Below are 19,178 nucleotides of genomic sequence, written 5' to 3'. Positions count from 1 at the left end.
CTCCTGGCTCAGTCTGGTGGTGCAACAGTTACGCCCTGAGCCACAAACACAAGGCCAGTGGGTTGAAGCCAGAGCAACTCTGGGACAAAAGGCTGGTGACCCGCAGGGGAGTGCTGCCACAAGTCAGAGCCAGCTAGGAGGCACACGCCACACAGCAGGAGGCGGAGTCGCTCGGGTCCTTTTCCGTGGACCCTGCTTCTTGAGTGCCCCACAGCGTCTGCCCAAGTGCATTCCAAACTGCTCCCGGGGGCCTGCAGCCTGCTCACCCTCTGCCAACACCACAGAGGCCGCGCCCCAGGGCCTCCTCTCCTCCTTCCAAGCATTCCCCATGTGCGAGCCAGAGGGTTTTTAAAAATGAAAATGTTATGTCCTCTGCTTATTAAGTTCATAACTTCAGGGAGTCCTCACTGTTCTTAGGGTCGAGGCTCCACCTTCAATATCCACGTCCTGCAGGACTGGCAGGGTCCAGTCCCTGCTTCCCCTCTCAGCCTGGACCCCCTTGTTAAGGACACACAGACACCTGTCCGGACCTCGGGACAGGCCAGCCTCCCACAGACCCTTACTCATCTGCGCACCCTGGCCTGCAGGTCACTCACCCTCGGCCGATGCTCGGGAGCACATGCACTGGTCACAACTACAAAACCCTGACTGCCCGTCTTTCTGCATGGAGTAAGAATCACGGCAACAAGGACCATGTTTGTGTCCCAGCATCCAGTACAGGGCAGGTCTTCAATACGTGCTGATTAAGGGAAACCTCCGCAACCCTTTAAAGCAGCGGTTCTCAACCAGTGGGTCGCGACCCCCTTGGGGGAAGGGGGGTTGTCAAAGGACCCTTTCACAGGGGTTGCCTGATTCATAACAGTAGCAAAATTAGAGTTATGAAGTAGCAATAAAAATAAATTTGTGGTTGGGGGGGTCACCACAACATGAGGAACTATATTAAAGGGTCGCGGCATTAGGAAGGTTGAGAACCACTGCTTTAAAGGAAGCTATAAGCTCCCTAGCAGATAAAATCATGACATCGTCAAGAGCCCTCGCAAAATCCACAAACAGTGGCTTTTAAATGTAGCCCTTTAAAGTTATTTCCTTCCTTCCTTTTCTTCCAGTTACTTCCTTTTCGGATCACTTTTGAAAATGGCGGGCGACAATTGGATCAGCAGGATGTGCTCGGGGGCATCTCTCGGAGAAGCGGCCATTGTTCTGCGCTGGTCCCATGCAGAAAAACCCTCTCACGAGCAGCTCTTTAAATGGCTGTATTTGGAAGACACTGTCATCACGTGACCGGCTCATTATGGTTTATGGGCCAATTAGCTCATTTCCAAGTTCTCCTTTCCTTCTTCATGAGCCTGTGGCTTGACTACTTACTATGTGACTCAGCCATCAGGCCCGAGTGGGAGCAGGGTGGAGGGGACGTGCACACCAGCCCAGGGCAAACCAGGGGCTCTGTCAATGCCATTTCCAGTTGTTTTGCCTCTACGATTTTTAAACATTATGAGAGCAGAGAATGCCCGACATTTATGAATTTATGAAAACATAGCTGACGGTGCGTGGAAAAGCGGACATTGTATCTGAATAGAGCACACATCGCACAGAAGGAAACTTCTGAAAAGAAATACACAGACGCGCGCGGAGATGCTGTTAAGTAAAGCTGTGCCGTAGGAATTAAAATCTGGTTAGCTGGGCGATAACACATAAACCAAGCTTGACTTGATGCCAATCCAGAGCGGGCTTGGTGCAATTCCACCGTTTCAAAGATGCCGATGGATTTGAGAGCAACACCAGTCTACGTGCCTCTTGCTTTCAAAAATAGTTCATCTTATTCTCATTGCTGCATCTTAAGAGTTCCTCAGTGTTGTTTTAGCAAAACAAGAGTAACAATGAGGAGCTGGGAAGCATTATTTTACCACACACTAACTGATACTCAGCTCAACAGGGTTCTCACTCAAACGAGCAGAGGGGTCTCCCGTGAAGTCAGGCACCTGCTGTGGTACTCAGGCCACAGCCTCCTCAAGCTGCCCGGGGGCCACGCCCACGTCGCATCTCTAGTTTCAAGAAGCGTTGTAAAGGACACAGCACACTTACAGCAAGCTGAGGGCAGCATGGTGTATCTCTGACTACAAAGCTAGGTATTTCAGCAATAAATGGAAGAATGCAAATTTGCTCCAAACAGAGGCTGACTTAACAGATAGGCTCCTTCACATTGTTAATGCTCCATTGTCAGGAGCCGTGAGTAGTTTCTCACACAGGGGCCTTAAGCACAACAGCATGAAACACTGCCTGGCCCGTGTCATCCTCACAACTAACAGCCTGAGCCCATGGTGCAGCCACGGTGTCACTCCATCTCCTTGAGGGCTTCCTCTTTTTCACATAACACTTAGTAGTAAAGAATTCATCGAGAGAGGATGCTCCATCCCACTGAGCACCAGAGAGAAGCCCGAGGCCCCAGCTCGCACTCCGACAGCCAGACAGCCAGGACGGGGAGCTGGTAAGGACGTGAAGACACTGGAATCCTCACACCCACCGCTGCTGGGAATGTAAGACGGCACAGCCACTTTCTAAACACCGTGGCCGTCCCTCGGAAGGTCAAGGTCAAACAGCGCCAGCCACCCACCAGTGGATGTTCATTGAAAGGAAGGACGAGGCACCCGTGCACACACTGCGACTAACAAGGGACAATAACCCACAGGCTCACAAGTGACGGCCGACAACTGAGGCAGTGACCGTGGTTCACGCACCCAGCGGAACAGCATGTGGCAACCAGCATGGACCAGGTACAGATGCAAGTACAGGCAGGAGCCGCGAAACGACCATGAGAAGGGACAGGGACAGAGCTGCCAGCGGCACCGTGCACCTGCAGGCCCTCGGCTGTGAATGGGATAAGAGGGAAGCAGGACCTTCTGACGGTGGTTACGTTCCAGAATGAAGGCGGTGGCAATGATCAACACAACTCTGCGCCCCTATTAAAAAACCCCGGAGCGTCCACGTTCAGTGATCCAGACACCTCAGCCACCGGTTCACCACCAATGCCCGCAACAGTGCCAGTCCTCGGGTCACCAACAACCTGCTTATTTGGATACTAACTCTCTTGGCTCTGTTTGTCGGACAAGCCTGAGTGCCGGGAAATGCCAGAACCAGCCTCCTTGGCAGGGAAGAGCTTGGGAAGGAGTCCCAAGGGCAGACCCAGAGGGAACGCCACCACACGGCCGCCTCTTCCTTTGTGCGTTCAGGACGAACACTCCACAACTCACGTACCTTCTTTAACGTGAACGTCAATTGCTTGCTGCCCACAGTGGTGTCTGAAATATTCAACGTCCCATTTTTCGCTTCCAGTTTCAAACGATCTTCAAGCGTTTTGCTGTAGAAAAGAGAACAATATCAGCAATTAGCATTACACTTTGATTTACCACATGAAACAAATCTTAATTAAGATGATCATATGAAAAAACCCCTCTACGTACGCGGTAAGCAGAACATTTCATCCACTGAACACCACCAGTGGAAAGAATCTGGGCACTCAGAGTCACACTCAGTGGCTGTACGGTGACGCCGCTGCCGCGAGACCACTCACTGACACGTTAGAGCGCAGGACCGGGTTCGCTCAGCGGTTGCTACTTATCTGACGGAATAGGGCTTCTGAATTCACCATGCAAACCTCCTGGCGCTTGCCTTGATGGCCAGCGGCAGCTATGCCGCCAACAGCCAACATGGTTTATGCCTACTTCAGCCAGGCCCAAGAGAAATGTACACACCCCTGCGGGCACCCCTGTGGCCCTGACCCACAGCGTGAAGAGCTCAGCTGGGTGGCTTCTCTGCAGCACAGAAGACCTGCGGATCCCTCTTTTCCAGGGCAGACTCAAGCAGACATCCCTCAGGCACCAGCTCCCTCTGTCCACGGGGTCTCCGAGTCAGAATGGACTTGGATGGCATCAAACAACCCGCTACCCAAGAGGAGGGAGCGCAGACCACAGAGCAGAGCTACGGGAACAACGCAGCTTTCTTCCACTGTCATACTCACCCGGCAACACGGCATCAGCCCGAGCAGCGCACCCAACCCTGCTAAAACAAAGCGAGACACCAAGCACACACTCCACCCGCTTCAGCCTGGGTCACGGCTCTTTCTCAAACATAGAGCGAATTTTAAAAACTCTTCTGACAAATCATTCCCCAAATTTAAATCTCAGTTCTGACCAGATCTCACATTTTTTTTCTAAGAGATTTTTACATATAGTCTGATTAGTTTGATCATGGTCTGTTGAGTTGGTTCGGTTAATTCATTATCATTTGCATAATTAGCATACCCTCTCCCTTCCAGTAAGGACCGTAATTTTGAACTTGGTATGAGTTGTGTACTGTTAGTTATATAACACTGTATCGGGTGTTGTTAGAATCCTCTTACTATCAAGTCTGGACACTGGCCATTTTTTGTTCACTGGGTTTAGAGGAGGGAAAAAGAAGTGAGCAGCCCCACGTTTCTTCACTTTGAGCAGAGATGTCCAAGGCAGCACACGCACACCATCAGGCGAAACGGGGAGGGGCGAGGAGAGGGAAAGACGAGAAGAACATGGGTCCCACTTCCGTTTCTCCTCCTCTCCCGGTGCCCGCCCACAGTGAAAGCACCGTTGTCAAGCGACACTGAGGACGCGGTCTGACCGAAGGAGAGAGGCCCTCTCGCCCAGGAGACAGGTCTGCCCGTGAGCACGGGGAGCTGCTGCTCGAAAGGCGCCCGTCCGTCCCTTCGAGGCCCGAGCTCAGGTTCAACGCTCGCTCACACCATTCGAGGGCGATCCTGGATTCTTAACTACTAGTAATGGACTGAACACGCCTTCTTGATCTAATCCGAGGCATAAAGTGGTTAGCGTCAAAGTGGCACTCTTTTCTAAGCAATAATATCATTAAGAAGCACTTTTCATCTTCAAAGTTCTTTACAGACAAACTAATTAATCCTTTCAACATTCCTGAGACAGAAGCACTTATCCTTTACAGATGGCAGCGAGGGAGGTGAGAATAGTAAATGACGGGCCCCAGGCCACAAGAAAGGATTCAAGCCTAAGACCAGGATTCCATTTGACGAACTTCTGCTTCCCCGGCGTGTGTCACGCTAGACCAGATTTATAAAGTTTTGTTCTGGAAGCTTCTATTAGTCTAAATGGTAAGCTTTCACATGATCAACTGTATGAAATGAAGACTCAGGCTTTTTCCCTTTGAACAAGATCTCAACAGTTGAATGTAAATGGGCTCCAACATGCCACATAGCGATTCCCCAACCTGCTCGCTTCTGCTCTCTGCTTTCCTAACCCCGCCCTCCGAGCTGGCCGCGCCCACGGGAATGCTCAACAAGTCAGGAGCCACCGAGGCAAGGGGATACCCAGAGAACACTAATTTGGGAAGAAAACGACGTTTCAAGTAAATTGTGGGCAATTACTACTCTTTCAAGAATGCCCTTATTTCCTGCATGCTAGGGGTACATAAATTCTGGTTTTCTCTCCGTGAGCGCTGGACGTGCACTTGTAAAAACTTGTTCTGTCTAGGCTCCTGGGAGAGACACGCTGGGCCATGCAGAAGATCAGACGCGCACAGGGACTGTGTGGAGATTTCTACATGAAAGCAAGTCCCACTTCCCTCCCTTTGAAAGTCAGTTTACTCAGGGTGCCTGCTCCTGGTCAGAGCCGACTGAAAAGGTAGACAGACACAGGTGCGGGAACACCGGGAACCCTTCCACTGTAGCAGACACAAAATCCAGCAAGCCAGACTGCACACCGTCCTGTCTGAGCCATCGCTGTCTAGCCTGGCGGCCGGCACCTGGACGTCCTTCTTCTTGCCTGTCCTCCCTGCTCCCTACCCAGCTAGCTGACTTCTGTCCCTGGCTAGCCTTCAGGTCTCTGGGCACACACCTTTGCGTACTTCACACCTCATGACACAGCTATGAATTTCGCCCGTCCCTGCGCCGAACGACGACGAACATTCACACACTTACTTGCCTGCTAACCGAAAGGTCGGAGGTTGGACAGCCCCCTCCGGTCCCAATGGGGCAAGATGAATGGAATGATTGCTAAGATTAGACATACACAGGCTTAAGAGTTTAAAATGGGTGAACGTAATACAGGGAAGAAAGCGTTCTCAGGAAAGGACCTAAATTATTAGCAGGGCTACCTTGACGATAATAATGAAACAGCAATGGGCATAAAGTACAAGGAGCCCATCCAGTGGGCTATGTATGACATGCCCGGGAGCCTGAAGGCATTCCTTCTTCGAGGTTTTGAAGCATGCACGCAGGTGAGCATCGTAATTAAAAGTCACGCTCCTCAACTGAGAGGGCTCTTAGCTGCTCCATGAGGAAGGGGACACGGCGGATGGTCGCTCTGCAGGACGCACGCTGGCTACGTTCAGTGGAAAGGAGGAACGTGACGCCCTTCCACAGCTGCACCTAAAGGACTACCGAGAGGATGGAGGAATGCAGCCCATAGATCCCTGGGCCGTTTTCAGAAGGCGAGTTTGGTGAGCTCCTGTCAGGCATCAATCTACTGTCGGCAGACGTCCGGTCTGACTGCGTAAGAAGCAAGTCCTGAGAAGACTTCCTCAGACCATCTTCCCAAGGACCCTTTCAACCTTCGATCCACGGCCTTTCTGCTCCGGTTGCCGTGTGTAGCCAGTCTCCGTGACACTCTCTCCAGGCTTCGTGCCTTTTCCTCAATACCGATCACGTCTCACTCTTGTTCACCACGCAGCACCCGCCCTCGACAGCAGACTGCCTGGCCTTCGGGGGTTGGCACAGACATGATTTTGATAAAGGTCTGTGTACTTTGCATGGGCTTGGTTTTGCTAAAGCAAGGCTGATGTTTTCTGCATCATCTATCCGTTTGGGGAGTGATGCTCGTCCCCGTCTCAGCTATTATTCTCTCCTGCACCAACGCTGCTGGCCCCACTCCCTCGACACTCACGGCTACCTTCCGTCCGTCCACTGGGGCCTGTTCCAAGAAGTGTTGGTGGCGCACTGGACACTCACCGCACTAACTTCAGCCAGAAACCGGCTTCCTTTCACTCTGTGCCCTTTCTCACCACAGCATCTCCCCCAGACGATTCCTTTCTCTGATAGTCAATCAGAAGGAACACTGTTGTAACTCACACCCATCTTTCTTTCTTGCTCTTAGTCTTGTGAACAATCTGGTTTTAAATGTGTTCCTCTCGACGCCCTCAGCCAGGCTTTCGTCCTTCCTACCTGAGACTACAGTCACCCCTTAACTCTTCGCTGGGTGCCCAATCCCCTCCCCTGTAGTCTCTACAACGGGGTTAATTTTAGGTAAAGGATTTCTGAAACCTGGGGGCTCTCATGCCTCTATTTTCAACAATGAACACGTGCTGCTTGTTCTACAAAAGTACTTACAGACCGGGTCATATTAATCTTCATTTGAAATTGTGGACGGCTTTCCCGCTGCTTGCTTGAGGTCCTCCTTCCTAGCCGCCTCTGCAGCTCCTCTCCTCCGCCTGCTTGGGACTCAAACACCCCTGCCTTGAGACGGCCACTCACAGTGACCCTGTAGGGCGGGCAGAACTGCCCCTGTGAGTTTCTGGGGCTGAAACTCTTGACAGGAGTAGAACGTCCCCGGCTCTCTCTCTCTCTGAGTGGCACAGCCCACTGGGTAACCCCGATGCCACCAGGGCGCCTTACCGACTTCCCAGGGGCTAGCTGTATGAAAACACCCCACAACCGTTCTCGCCAAGCCTCTGCCGGGAAGGCCGCCCTCCCAGAGTGCTGTTAGTGTCCCTTCTCATTTTCCACAAGACCAGCTTCCTGTGACCGTTCAAACGCGATCCAAAGCAAATCTCTCTTCCTTCTGCACTTCATACACCTCTTTACCATCAGAGATGGGCCCGGGCGCAGACTCTCTCAGGTGTGAGTGGTGTCGTTCCTCCCAGGTCCAGCATCTCACATGCACGCACGTGCATGCAGAGCCTGTCCATAGGAGGCACTGGGTGACCGATGGGTGAGGAGATGGGCAAAGTGAGTGTGCAGAAGGCATGTACTCGTGTGGGGTGCTACCATGCCGGCGAGGAAGAGAAGGCGCTCACAAGCCCCGCGCGCACCGCAGTCCAATGGGCAAAGTCACCACTGTCCTATCGCTCCTACTGGTGGAGGATAAGCAGTTCCAACCCACCAGTTGCCCTGTGAGAAAAGATGTGGAGCCTCTTTTGTCCCGATGCCCCCCCAAAGTCCCCCGACTCCCTCCAGCTTTTGGAGGTTTGACTCTAGAGCGGTGTACGCTGAGCCAGCTCCAGCGAACACCTGCCCGTGACCCACTCCAGTCTGATGCCGTCCTTGTCCGACCGTCCTGTGAAGAGGAGCCGAAGACGCACGACTTCCCAGCGTCTGCAAGGTCTCACGCCCCCGGTCGGGTGTGTGGGGCGAGTGTGCAGACAGGCTGGGGACCCAGGGAAAGACAAGCCAACTAAAGGGGGAACAGTGCTCCGGAGTCTCAGTGTTGTGTGTGCACTGACCCAGAGGAGGGGCTCACAGCACTTTAGGACACGGAACCACTCCTCAGAAGGGCGTTAAGATGAGGGCTTCACTGACACCGTCCCCTCTGGCATTACTCCGGGCGCCCCTCCACCCCGCCCCCACGCAGGCCTCTTCAAGAAGCCATCCTTCGGGGTGTGTGCCCACTAGGGAGAGCATGCCAAGGCTCCGAGAGACGTCAGCTCGGCACGGAAAGTGGCTCTACTCACTTCATCAGCCTCTGTTTTGTGGCTGAGTCTTTGAAGCTTCTGAATTCTTCCCCTGCTTTGATCTCATAGAACTGGGGCCTCAGGACGGTCTGCTGGTCCTGCTTGCGCTGCTCCTGCCGCTTCACTCTCTCCTCCTGGTTGAGAAGCCTGCGCTGCTTCCTGACCTCTTCCACCCAGTCCTTCTCATCGTCCGAACTCCCAGAGCTGTCCTCGTCGCTGGGCTTTCCTTCCGGCTCTTCCTCGTCTTCCTGGACAGAGAGAGAGAGTAAGCAGCAGCCCGCGCCCACAACCAGACCCTGCTGGTCCTCTTACACAGCAGGACCCCTGTAGGAGCATGCGGCCTCGAGCCAAGGCAGACGGACCCCGCCCCGAGCACTAGCACGGCCGAAGGGCCAGGGGCACGCACTTGTACGCGGAGCTCCTGCTGCTCCAACAGCCGTAGTTTCTTCTTCCTTTTCTCACCAACTTTCGAAACAAGCGGATTCAAAAGCCTAAATTCTTCACTCTCTTCGTCTACTTGGAAGTCAGGGTTCTCAAACATCACTTTGAATCGATCATCAGTGAGAATATTTGGCAGGTTCTGTAAGACAGAGCAAATTAACATACATGTAAAAGGTAGCCTCTGACGAGAAAGAAATGGCCGAAGGGCAGTCCCTCTCTGATGGCGGTGCAGAATCAACGCATGACCACATTTCTTTAAGACTCGTTGGAGGACCTTCCCAGCCATCTATTTTGCAGAATGACCCACATTCTGTGGGCGTTATACACAATGAACTAAAAACAAGCCAACGTCAACCTGAACACATTAGAAGAGGCGTTCTAACATGCTGAATACAAAACATTTCCCAAGGAGATCATTTCTTGAAATAACTTTTAAACATGAAATTAAAATTTGTGACTTTTTCAACTTCATATCCCGAAATGGAGAGAAAGTGTCCATGGAGGAGGCACACACAATTCACCTGGCAGGGAATGCGGGGCGTCCCTTGAGCTCACAAGAGTCTCTAGAAATACAGGGGTTCTTCATTCCTGGTGCAGCGCTAAAGCGCTCAGCTGGGAATCCGGCCGTGGGTGGTTCAAGCCCACCAGGCAGCCACTCCTCACGAGGAAGACGGGAGAGTCTGCTCCCAGGAAAACCGCAACCTCAGAAAGCCCACGGGGCCATTCTCCGCCCACAGGCTGCTGCAGTTAGAGGGCAGCTGGAAGGCGGGCTGGACACCTTCCCCTCCAGGGCATTTCATTGTGACTTAGAATAAAACTGGCTAGAAAGACTCTTGGGGTAGCTAAGGAAGAAATGACATTGAATCTGTCTGTATTTGTATGCCCTTGAGCAGAACGTTTCCAAATGTACTGTGAACGGTTTTGTTCCCTTGAACAGAGAATCCTATGCTCTCAGAGCTCTATCCAGCGTTAGCGATGGGCCAGAGCTATGGACAGGAGGTCACCCAGGATTTGTGAAGTAGTGTACAGCTTTGCCCGTGGGCGGGAAAGGTTAAGCTATGTGTGAACGACTGGAGTTCTACCACACAGACTCTATTTTAGGGTTTCTCCACCAAGGAGAGCACAGACGAGTGGGCATCAGCGTGGTGTTGAGCTCTACACAGACGAGCGTCTTCAGGGAACTTGGTGGCTCAGGAGACGCTCAGGAAGGTGTGTGCGGTGCTGCCAGGTTGGTCCCAGCGTCCAACAGAACAAAGCACCGCCTGGTCCCCCCCCCCACATCTGAGCCAGCTGCTTGCAGTGCTGTGCACCTTGTCAAGAAAGCCAGCCAGCTGCTGACTTGAGTAAACCTAAACTAATTAGCCTTTACCTAAAAGCCTACGAAATGCTCAACTTCATAAGATTTCTCTAATAAAATATAAGCTCACGAGACAGAGACAGACCCAAGAAAGAAACAAAGACAGCAAGGCCTAAGTCCCCATCTCAAGGAGGAAGAAAAACATTACAAGCAAGTAAGACACAAAAAGCACCCCAAGATGTAGGTTGACCAGGTGCACCAAGGCTACCGAGGCAGCCCGGGAAGATCCCGGGGAGCAGGCTCCCTACGGAGAATGCGAAAGAAGGATGGAGAGGGAGGGCGGGGGAGGAGTGTGAGTGTGGGACCAGTCTGATGGAGTCAGCCTGTGATTTGAAAAATCACTTTTTGGCGAGGCCAGATTATAAAGGATTTTAAATACCATGCACTTTATTCTGAAGGTAAGGAAGACGACACTCAGGCCAAGAACACGGATGGCAAACAGCAGTGCACTTTAGGAAGAATCTCCTAGGGGGTCAACCTGGGCGAGCCCTCGACAGCAGGGTGGGTAAGGTACACTGGTCACAGCCAAGGAGGCAGCGGCTAGTGGACTCACCAGGAAAACAGAGAGGCCCGAGTGAAGGCCACAGGAACAGGGAGACAACCCCTTTCTCAGGAAAGGGTTGTTGAGATGGGTAGAACCAGAGATTCGGTGATGGGTGGGAGGGTATGAAGACTGGAAATACAGGTGAGAAATGTCTCTATGAAACCCTCAAGGGAAGACACTGGAAAGCAGGTGATGCCTGGAGTGCGCGAGGCTCAAGGTCCCTGTGGGGCTCAGAGAGCGTGTGGAGGAGGACCCAGGAGGAGGAGCTGCGGGCATCTCAGTGCAGACAGGCCTTCTCGCCCCCGTTTCCGCATCCAGAGGGTGATTTTTGGGGTTTAAAAACTTGCATATTTAAAAATAAGTTTACCATACCCTATCATTGACTACTTATTGAAAACTGTGGGAAACTAAAGGTGCTTATCATTTGTTACCCAAGAGGGGGGTGAGGTAGAGGGGATCTCCAGGATAGTGATGCCAGAGAACCCAGGAAGGCCGCTTCGTACCAAGATGAGAAAGCAACTAGTCCAGAACGGAGCAGGGCAGAAAGCAGATGTCTTAGGAAGGTCAAGAGGAGAGCACATCTTGAAAAGAGGGTTCAGCAACTGGCAAAGCCTCAAGTGGTGGAAACAAAACAGAGCACAAGGAGACACAGTGGCACTGTGTGTTAAGCACTGGGCGGCTCACTGCCCAGCTCAGTGGTTCAAACCCAGCAGCCGCCACTCCACCCCCAAGAGAGACGAGGTTACCTGGTCCCAGCAAGATTTAGGGTTTACTCTGCACAACAGAGTTGGGCTGCTCAACTCAACGGCAGTGGGTTTTATTTTAAGATAAAAAATGCAACCCCAAGACGTATAGGGAATCTAAGTGCAGAACCACCTCTCTGACTAGGCTATCCAGTGCTCACACAGCCCCGGCAGTAGGGATTCCGAGTCGTGACGCACCGAGATGACCGGGGATCTCATCAGCAGTGAGTGCAGAGGTGCGAGGGGAGTCTTACTGGCCATCGCGGGCCGTGAGCAGCTGACATTGAAGGCTAAAGGGTCAGAAGTCAAACTCACCGCCATCAAGTCAGTTCTGACTCATGTACCACTGAAGACACCGAATCTGATTATCAAACAATCAGCAGAAAGGTCCGAGGGGCTGCCTCGGGAGGGGGGAAATTGAGACGGGGGGGGGGGGGAGGGGAGGAGAACGAGATAGTTGGTGTTCCCAACAAACCTCACAGAACCACTTAGTGTTTAAGCTGTGTGTGTGTCTAATATAACTGCAGAAAAGCTGTCAATGCGGACAAATAGGAAAAAATTAAGTCTATGCTATAAAAAGCTGCCCTTTACCTTAAAAAAAGTAACATCTTTGACGTTCCAACTGACTTGATCCAACCCAAGGCATCTATGCGGAATTCTTTACTTTTGCGTAATTCCTTTCTTTACGGAGATAATTACTTAATATAAATTCCGGTTGATACTGAATAACCCCTACGGTTTCTAGTCACGGAAATACCCGTGGTTGAGAAACACCAGTGATGGCAATGGACTTGCTTGAGCGTCCACAGAAGCCAAGACAAACACATGCATATAAGCCTTTCAGGCAACAGTTTTGGCAAGTGTTCTGATGTGATAGTCATACTTTTTAAAAAACTGGCAGGAAAAGCTAACAGGCAAAAACCAAAAAAGCACACAAGTCCCTTCTAGAAAACTGGCTCTACCAGAAAGCAGACCTTCCCAAACCAATGACCACCGAAGGCTGCCCCTTCCAGGTTCTGCTGCGCGCACACGCCAAATTCCTAATGTTTGATTAGGGTGAATGCCACAGAACTTCTAATTCTGGGCAATAACCAGATAATACTTATTGAAGGTATGTGGTGGGTCGTTTCCTATTCTAGGCTCCACATCAACGGTACTGTAAATGCTTTATGATGTTTTTATGATGTTATCATTGGGAGCCACATTTGAGCACACCTTTCACCGCCTGCCTCCATTAAATCCAGGTGGAGCCAGGGAGAACCCGACTCCAAGACACTGACTTTCACACCAGGAGATATCGGTGCTATTAAAAAAGCTCTTGGGGTTTTGAAGAGCAGAGTTCAAAGACAAGGCTAATGATCTAATAGATATAATAATTCTTTTAAGTATTCTTCATAATTATAATGAAGGATTCTTTCCTTCATGAATAATTTTCAAGGTCTTCCTTTTATATGAAATTAAATTTAAAACACAAATCCTAAGACTTTTTTTCTAAGAACAGCCTCAGATTTATGTATGTGTGTGCGCATGCACACACACACACACACATTTCTGGAAAGAAAATGAACCTTAATAATAGGGCATGATTTAGGTCAGCAAGCTACCGAAAGGCAGGTCAACGGTAAAGGTCCACAGGCTGCAGCTTTGTTATCTGGCGCTCCAGTGGGTGGGAGCTAAGGCTGCCTAAAGCTCTTTGTGCAGCATTAACAATCACTGTGACTGCAAAACACCTGGACGGCCCTGCAAGACTGTATGCAGAGGGAGACCAGTCAGTCACAAAGGACAAAAGGTGTACGAGAACATCCTTATAAGTCAAGAAAGGTTTTCACACGGAAATAAATCTTCTTGGATAGTTACCAGATGGGAAGAGGCTTTAAAAAAATCACAACAAACCCCAGAGCAAATTCTCTGCCATTGGATCAGTTCTGACTCCCAGGGGCCCCGGGGTCGAGTAGAACTGCCCCGAGGGTTTCCGAGACGGTGCATTGCTAGAAAGGTTCTTTCCTCCCCACGGAGTGGCTGGTGGGTTTAAACGGCTGATTTTGCAAATAGCAGGCCAACGTCTAACCACGATGCCAACAGGGCTCCTGGACAGAGGCACTCGCTAACCCGGGTGAAAGGCAGGCAATATGCAGCACGAGGAAGCGAGCAGAGAGCGGGGGAGGCAGGACTGGGGGCATTGAGAGGAATCCAAGAGTTAAAGGCAACAGAGGCAAACACTGCTGTAGCTACAAGCCTCCAACAGTGGTGCTCTACCGGGATTTGCAGGCAGAGACACGCAGGCAGAACGGATGTGGGAGGGAGAAAGGGAACACACCCATGAAGTTGGGTAAGCGGTACTTTACCTTTTCATTCCATTTTTCTATGAACTTTCTGAAAGCTCCTCCTATAGATTCGGCAGAGGGTACATGTGTGTTTACCCTTGCCACAAATACATCACAGACAAGATCGCCAGCCTGAGAGAATGAGCTGTGGAGCACGAAGGCTCAGGACTATCGCCTCGGTCAATCAGCATCACCCCGTGCTCAAAAAGAGTGATCTAGATCCTACTGTGGTGCGTAGCAACTGGTCCTGACAACTTGTGAGCAGCCATCTGAGGTGCAACTACTGGCCTCTCCCCGTCTGGAGGACAGGAGAGTGAAGAACACTGAGGCAGCATGGGAAAAATCAGTCCAACGGATTAATGATGAACATCAGAATCTATGACCCCGAGACCAGAAGAACTAGATGGTGCCCGGCTACCACCATCAACTGCTCTGAAAGGGATCCAGGCCTTAGAAGGCCCTGGATAAAGTGAGAGAAGTGGAACCAAGCCCGCTGGCGTCAAGGGACTGGAGCAGTATCTGACACGGCACCCCTGGTCACGCTGCAGGTCTACAGGTGGATTCACTCCCAGGGCTCAATTTTCGGCCCATCAACAGGCAGATATACGCAAATGATAACATCTTAGAATAACCAATTCTTTGAGATCCAAAGGACAAACTTCAGAAGGGTTACAAAGATGGAAGGATGGAAACACAGGAGAAAAAAAGACAGGCAATAGGACAGTGTGCGATGGCTATCCATGACCTGAAGCACTGAACCTTTCTGTAAACCTCTCACCCAATCGCAACAAGAACAGAAAACACTGCCGTTGCTCCCTGCCTGCTCTTGGCGTAAAAGCAGTGCTGGTGGCTACCACCAAGTTGGTTCCTGCTCAGGGTGACCCGACGCACAACAGAACCGAACACTACCGGCTCCCGCGCCATCCTCAGAACCCTCCGCACGTCGGCACCGTGTCCATCCGTTTCACTGAGTGCCTTCCTCGTGTTTGCTGCCCTGTCTCCTTTAGCTGCCATCATGTGCCCTCTTCTGCAGGGACTGGTCTCTCCTGACAACAGGTCTAAAGTCTGTGAGATGAACCCTTCCCATGCTTGGAGTCTAAGCAGCATTCTGGCTGCACTTCTTCTAAGACAGATGGCTTTGTTCTTTGGCCAGTCCAGGGCAGGCTGAGTATTCTTCACCAGCACCACAACTCAAATGCATCAATCGGCCTAGCTTATTCAATATCCAACTTTCACATGCATATGAGGTGATTGTAAACACCGAGGCCTGGGTCAGGCACGCCTTAGGTCTCAAAGGAGCACCCTTGCTTTTCTACACTTTAACGAGTCTTGTGCCTCTCTACTCTCTGTACCCAACGCATGCATTCTTTAATCTGCTGCGGTTGTTTCCATGGACAATAGAGCATGAACACTGAGTGAAAACCAAGACGGAGGAACGATGGACCACTAGGTTGTGAAATAAAGCCGATCTCGGCATTCCCGTTGGAGAAGCTGTGGGCATAAAGGAGAGGTCAGTGGAGCTCGAATTTCACTGGAGAGAGCTGACACTACAGGAAGCCCTTGCTCCGCACGGCTAACAATAGGAGGGCGTTTGCAGCTTGAAACCACGGAGCGGCAGGTCCCCAGACAACATGGTTCAAAGTGCAGCTCCCGTGGGACCTGAACTGGGAGCACTGGCATAGAGCTCACCACTGCTCACGAACCCCTCTGTACTGAACAGGTGCGGACCACGGCCAGGCACGTTCCTTTCACAGTGATGACCCACCGACGGGAGAGGGAGGGCAGCGGACACAAGGCACCACGAGCAGACTGGAAAAGCCTTACGGGACAAACAGCGATGGGGAGGCTGACGCCTCTGTTGACTGAGAGACTCGAGATGTGTGGCCACAGTAGCTTCCAGACATGAACCAGGAAAGCGGTGTGACAAAAAAAGACTGTGTCCTAGAGAGCGGAAGCTGTCCAGAGCTTAACTATCAAAACAACTCTCAGAGACACTTCACAATATCGAAGGGCAGGAGCTGCAATGCTGGATGTCAGTCAGGCGTAGAAAGAGAACGGTCATTTGTTAAGGCAAAGGCATGCTGCACAGGGCATCAACATTTAACTGAAGCGTCTTATCTTCTGAATTCATACACATGGAAAACTGATGTAGGAATGTGTCTCAACTACTTCCACTGTGGCCCTGATCTAATCCCACTGCTCTGGAGTCTCTGATGCACAGTGATCCCCTGGAGGGCTTCCGAGGCCTCCCATCTCTAGGGAAGCAAACGGCCTCATCTTGCTCCCGAGGAGACCCGAGATTAGCGCACATGCCAAGCTCGCTCGGGAAGCAACGTCTGGAAAGCTGCCCCTCTGCCCCCCTCACACTGGCGGAGATTAGCACACACATTGCAAGGATCCAGGGGGCAGGAAGCCAGCCCTTGAACAACCTACGCCGTGCATACGCATTTTTGATCTTTGATGTAAAACGGGCAGGTACACAGCCACCTCAGCCTCACAAGACAGAATATTAAATTACCCGTACAACAAAAATGGAAAAAGAAAAGCCATCTATCTGTATACTTAAGGAAGGTTTCCAGAGTGAAGATTTCCAGGTAACGTAATGAAAGAATGCAATAGATTGGACTAAGGGTAGGTAGGACAAAAGGATAAGACACCAGATAATACCGAGAAATAGTGAGTTTGAATCTACTTAGAAATCGCAGGACCAAAAACACGCTTTCGGGATCGGACTCTAGCCCGTCAAAGACCTTGAAGGCAGCACAGGACAGGGTGACATTGTACTGGGCTGAACATAAGCCCCCTAACTCAACAGCACCCAGACCCAGAGTCCTCGGGCTCTTCCAAGACAGCTGACTGTCACAACTCACTCTAGTCAACAACCAAGCTTGGTTATCTGCCTTCCTGAGCTCAGCCAACTAAAAAACACATTTTGGGGAAGATAAAGAGAAAATGCCAACACGCCTGGAAAAATAAGACAAATCTCTGTATGTGTTGACAGTCACCAGGTAAGTGAAGCACTAAGGTGTATTTGTTTACTACTCACCTTCAGCTGTTTCCGCACTGGGAAATAAAAGGAACATGGCAGTGGCATGTACACAGCACCCTCCTGATGATTTCAAGTGTGAGCCAAAATCGGTCGGGACTTAGGAGGGGACAGAGAAAAGGCGCCATCCAGATACCGAGCGAGAAGAGACTTAGGTAAATTCCACTGTAACCAAAGGTAGACTGCTGTAGCCATTAAAGATCCTTAGAAAGAACTTTTAACAAAATAGGAAACTATTTAATGCTACAGAACTTGGAAAAATATTTTGTGTATATAAAGTGAGCTTGCTACAGGAAGGAAATTCATTAAAATATTAGTGGGACCTTTCTCTGGGTAGAAGAATTACCGGTGCTGCCAAACTTTCCACAGTGAACATATAAATAGCGTACAAAGCAGGGAAATTAGGTTGTAAAGGAAACAAATATCTGTTGCTAGCTGCAACGGCGTTGGCCCTGCCTCGTGGGGCCCCGAGGACCACAGAACGAGGCTGTCTAAATGGGTCCTGAGCCACGCCCACAGGAACACGCACCATCTCTGGGAGGACAGCATGCCAGGCCTCCCTTCCCAGGCGCCTGGGGGTCTTGGAGCGGTCTCAGCATCACAGTGGCCCGCTGATGTGCGGAGTTCCCACCAAGGGCACTGCCTAGCCAGGCTTCCCGCAGACAAGGGAGGACCCCACCAGTGGCCACTTAAGCCCGCAATAATGAAGAGACACAAGTCGTTGGCAAGGACACGCAGATCATCTTTGACCATTTTTTCTCAGTTTCACAAAACTCTTACCTTTACTTTCTTTTTCCACACGGACTTCTGCTTCTCTTCCTCTTCCTCAATCAGTTTAAGTGCCAGCTCTTTGTTAACTTTGGGCAATTTCTACGACAGGGAGGGAGAGAAGAAAGGTTGTACCAAGCTACCGATACCACGGCCCGAAAGGTCAATAGCTCTGTAAGGAGTTCACATTATACAAATAAAAACACCAAATTCTAATTTTAAATTTTCATTTCCCCCAGAGGAGGAAAGAATGTGGACACAGGTAATATTTTCGGGGGCAAATGCTACAGGAACAGCAGCATCAGCCTGAGGCTGAAAGGACTTGCCCTCACCCACATCTCTTCTCAGCCCACTGAGCAGCAAACTGGGAGAGAGAGCTAGATGGAGGCAAGGTGGGTGGCTTTTACAAGTTCACAGAAAATCCCGTTATCTTTTAGCTCCACTTTCCCACGAACTTGCCGGAGCCTCTTCATATCTGACAACTTTCCAATGGGCCATGCGGGGTTTAGGACCCACGACTGAGTAACAAGAAGCCAGGAGGCCTGGGCGCCTCCTGGAGCTGGTGGGGACCGCTTTGAGGATCAGTTGTATTCTGCCCTTCCGGTTCCCCCGACGGCAAATTTCCAAGGAGGCATTCTAGATGTGAGCCTGGGAATTCTGACAACACTATACACAAAACTACCCTATCACAAGTCCTCCTTTGCACAAACACACTGACTGCTCTGTTGGCTACACCCCACAGTTTATCGCTCTGGCAGGCAGGCGGTTCCAGCAGCCGCAGCTGAGTCTAGTTTGGGGCGGCAGGGCAGTGTTCCCAGGAACAGCCTCGTGGGGCTCAGGAGCCCAGCACCAGCTCCTCGGGGCCCTTCTCCTCTGGCCCCCAGACCTGGAGGTGTGTCTGCAGACTGCAATGTGAGCTCACTATGGTGCTCTGGGGCTTTCTGCTTTTGCAGCCTCTAGAATTTGGCTAATCATTCTACACATTCAATGTTCTCTATTAAACAAGTTCATATGGCTTCTGCTGGCGGACTAGAGCCCAACATCTAACGCCCTTTCCCTACTCTCCCAAGAGGTAACCTGTGATATGGTCAAGTATCAGGAGAGATACTTAGTAGAACTGACGATATCGTTGCACCTGGAAGTATTTCCCACTATTGCCGAGTTCATAAAGGCAAAACAAATATTCACTCGGATGAGAAACATAACATACGTTGAACATTAGTAAAGACACAAA

At 51.0% G+C, this 19,178-nt stretch overlaps 1 protein-coding gene across 1 annotated transcript in view; it reads right to left on the bottom strand.

The window, feature by feature from the left end:
• The window catches only part of NOL10 (nucleolar protein 10), a 95,244-nt gene that overhangs the window by 4,568 nt on the left and 71,498 nt on the right, over positions 1–19,178 (bottom strand). Inside the window, exons 17-20 of the mRNA XM_075557104.1 lie at positions 17,957–18,046; positions 9,128–9,301; positions 8,722–8,969; positions 3,253–3,355 (exon numbers count right to left, since the gene is read on the bottom strand). Of these exons, the coding sequence (XP_075413219.1) occupies positions 3,253–3,355; positions 8,722–8,969; positions 9,128–9,301; positions 17,957–18,046 (615 nt within the window). The remainder of the gene's footprint in view (positions 1–3,252; positions 3,356–8,721; positions 8,970–9,127; positions 9,302–17,956; positions 18,047–19,178) is intronic.

The sequence above is a fragment of the Tenrec ecaudatus genome, chromosome 8, assembly GCF_050624435.1.
Source record: "Tenrec ecaudatus isolate mTenEca1 chromosome 8, mTenEca1.hap1, whole genome shotgun sequence".
NCBI lineage: Eukaryota > Metazoa > Chordata > Mammalia > Afrosoricida > Tenrecidae > Tenrec > Tenrec ecaudatus.
Note: the sequence above shows the minus strand (reverse complement) of the source record. Positions and strands in the feature narration are given on the sequence as shown.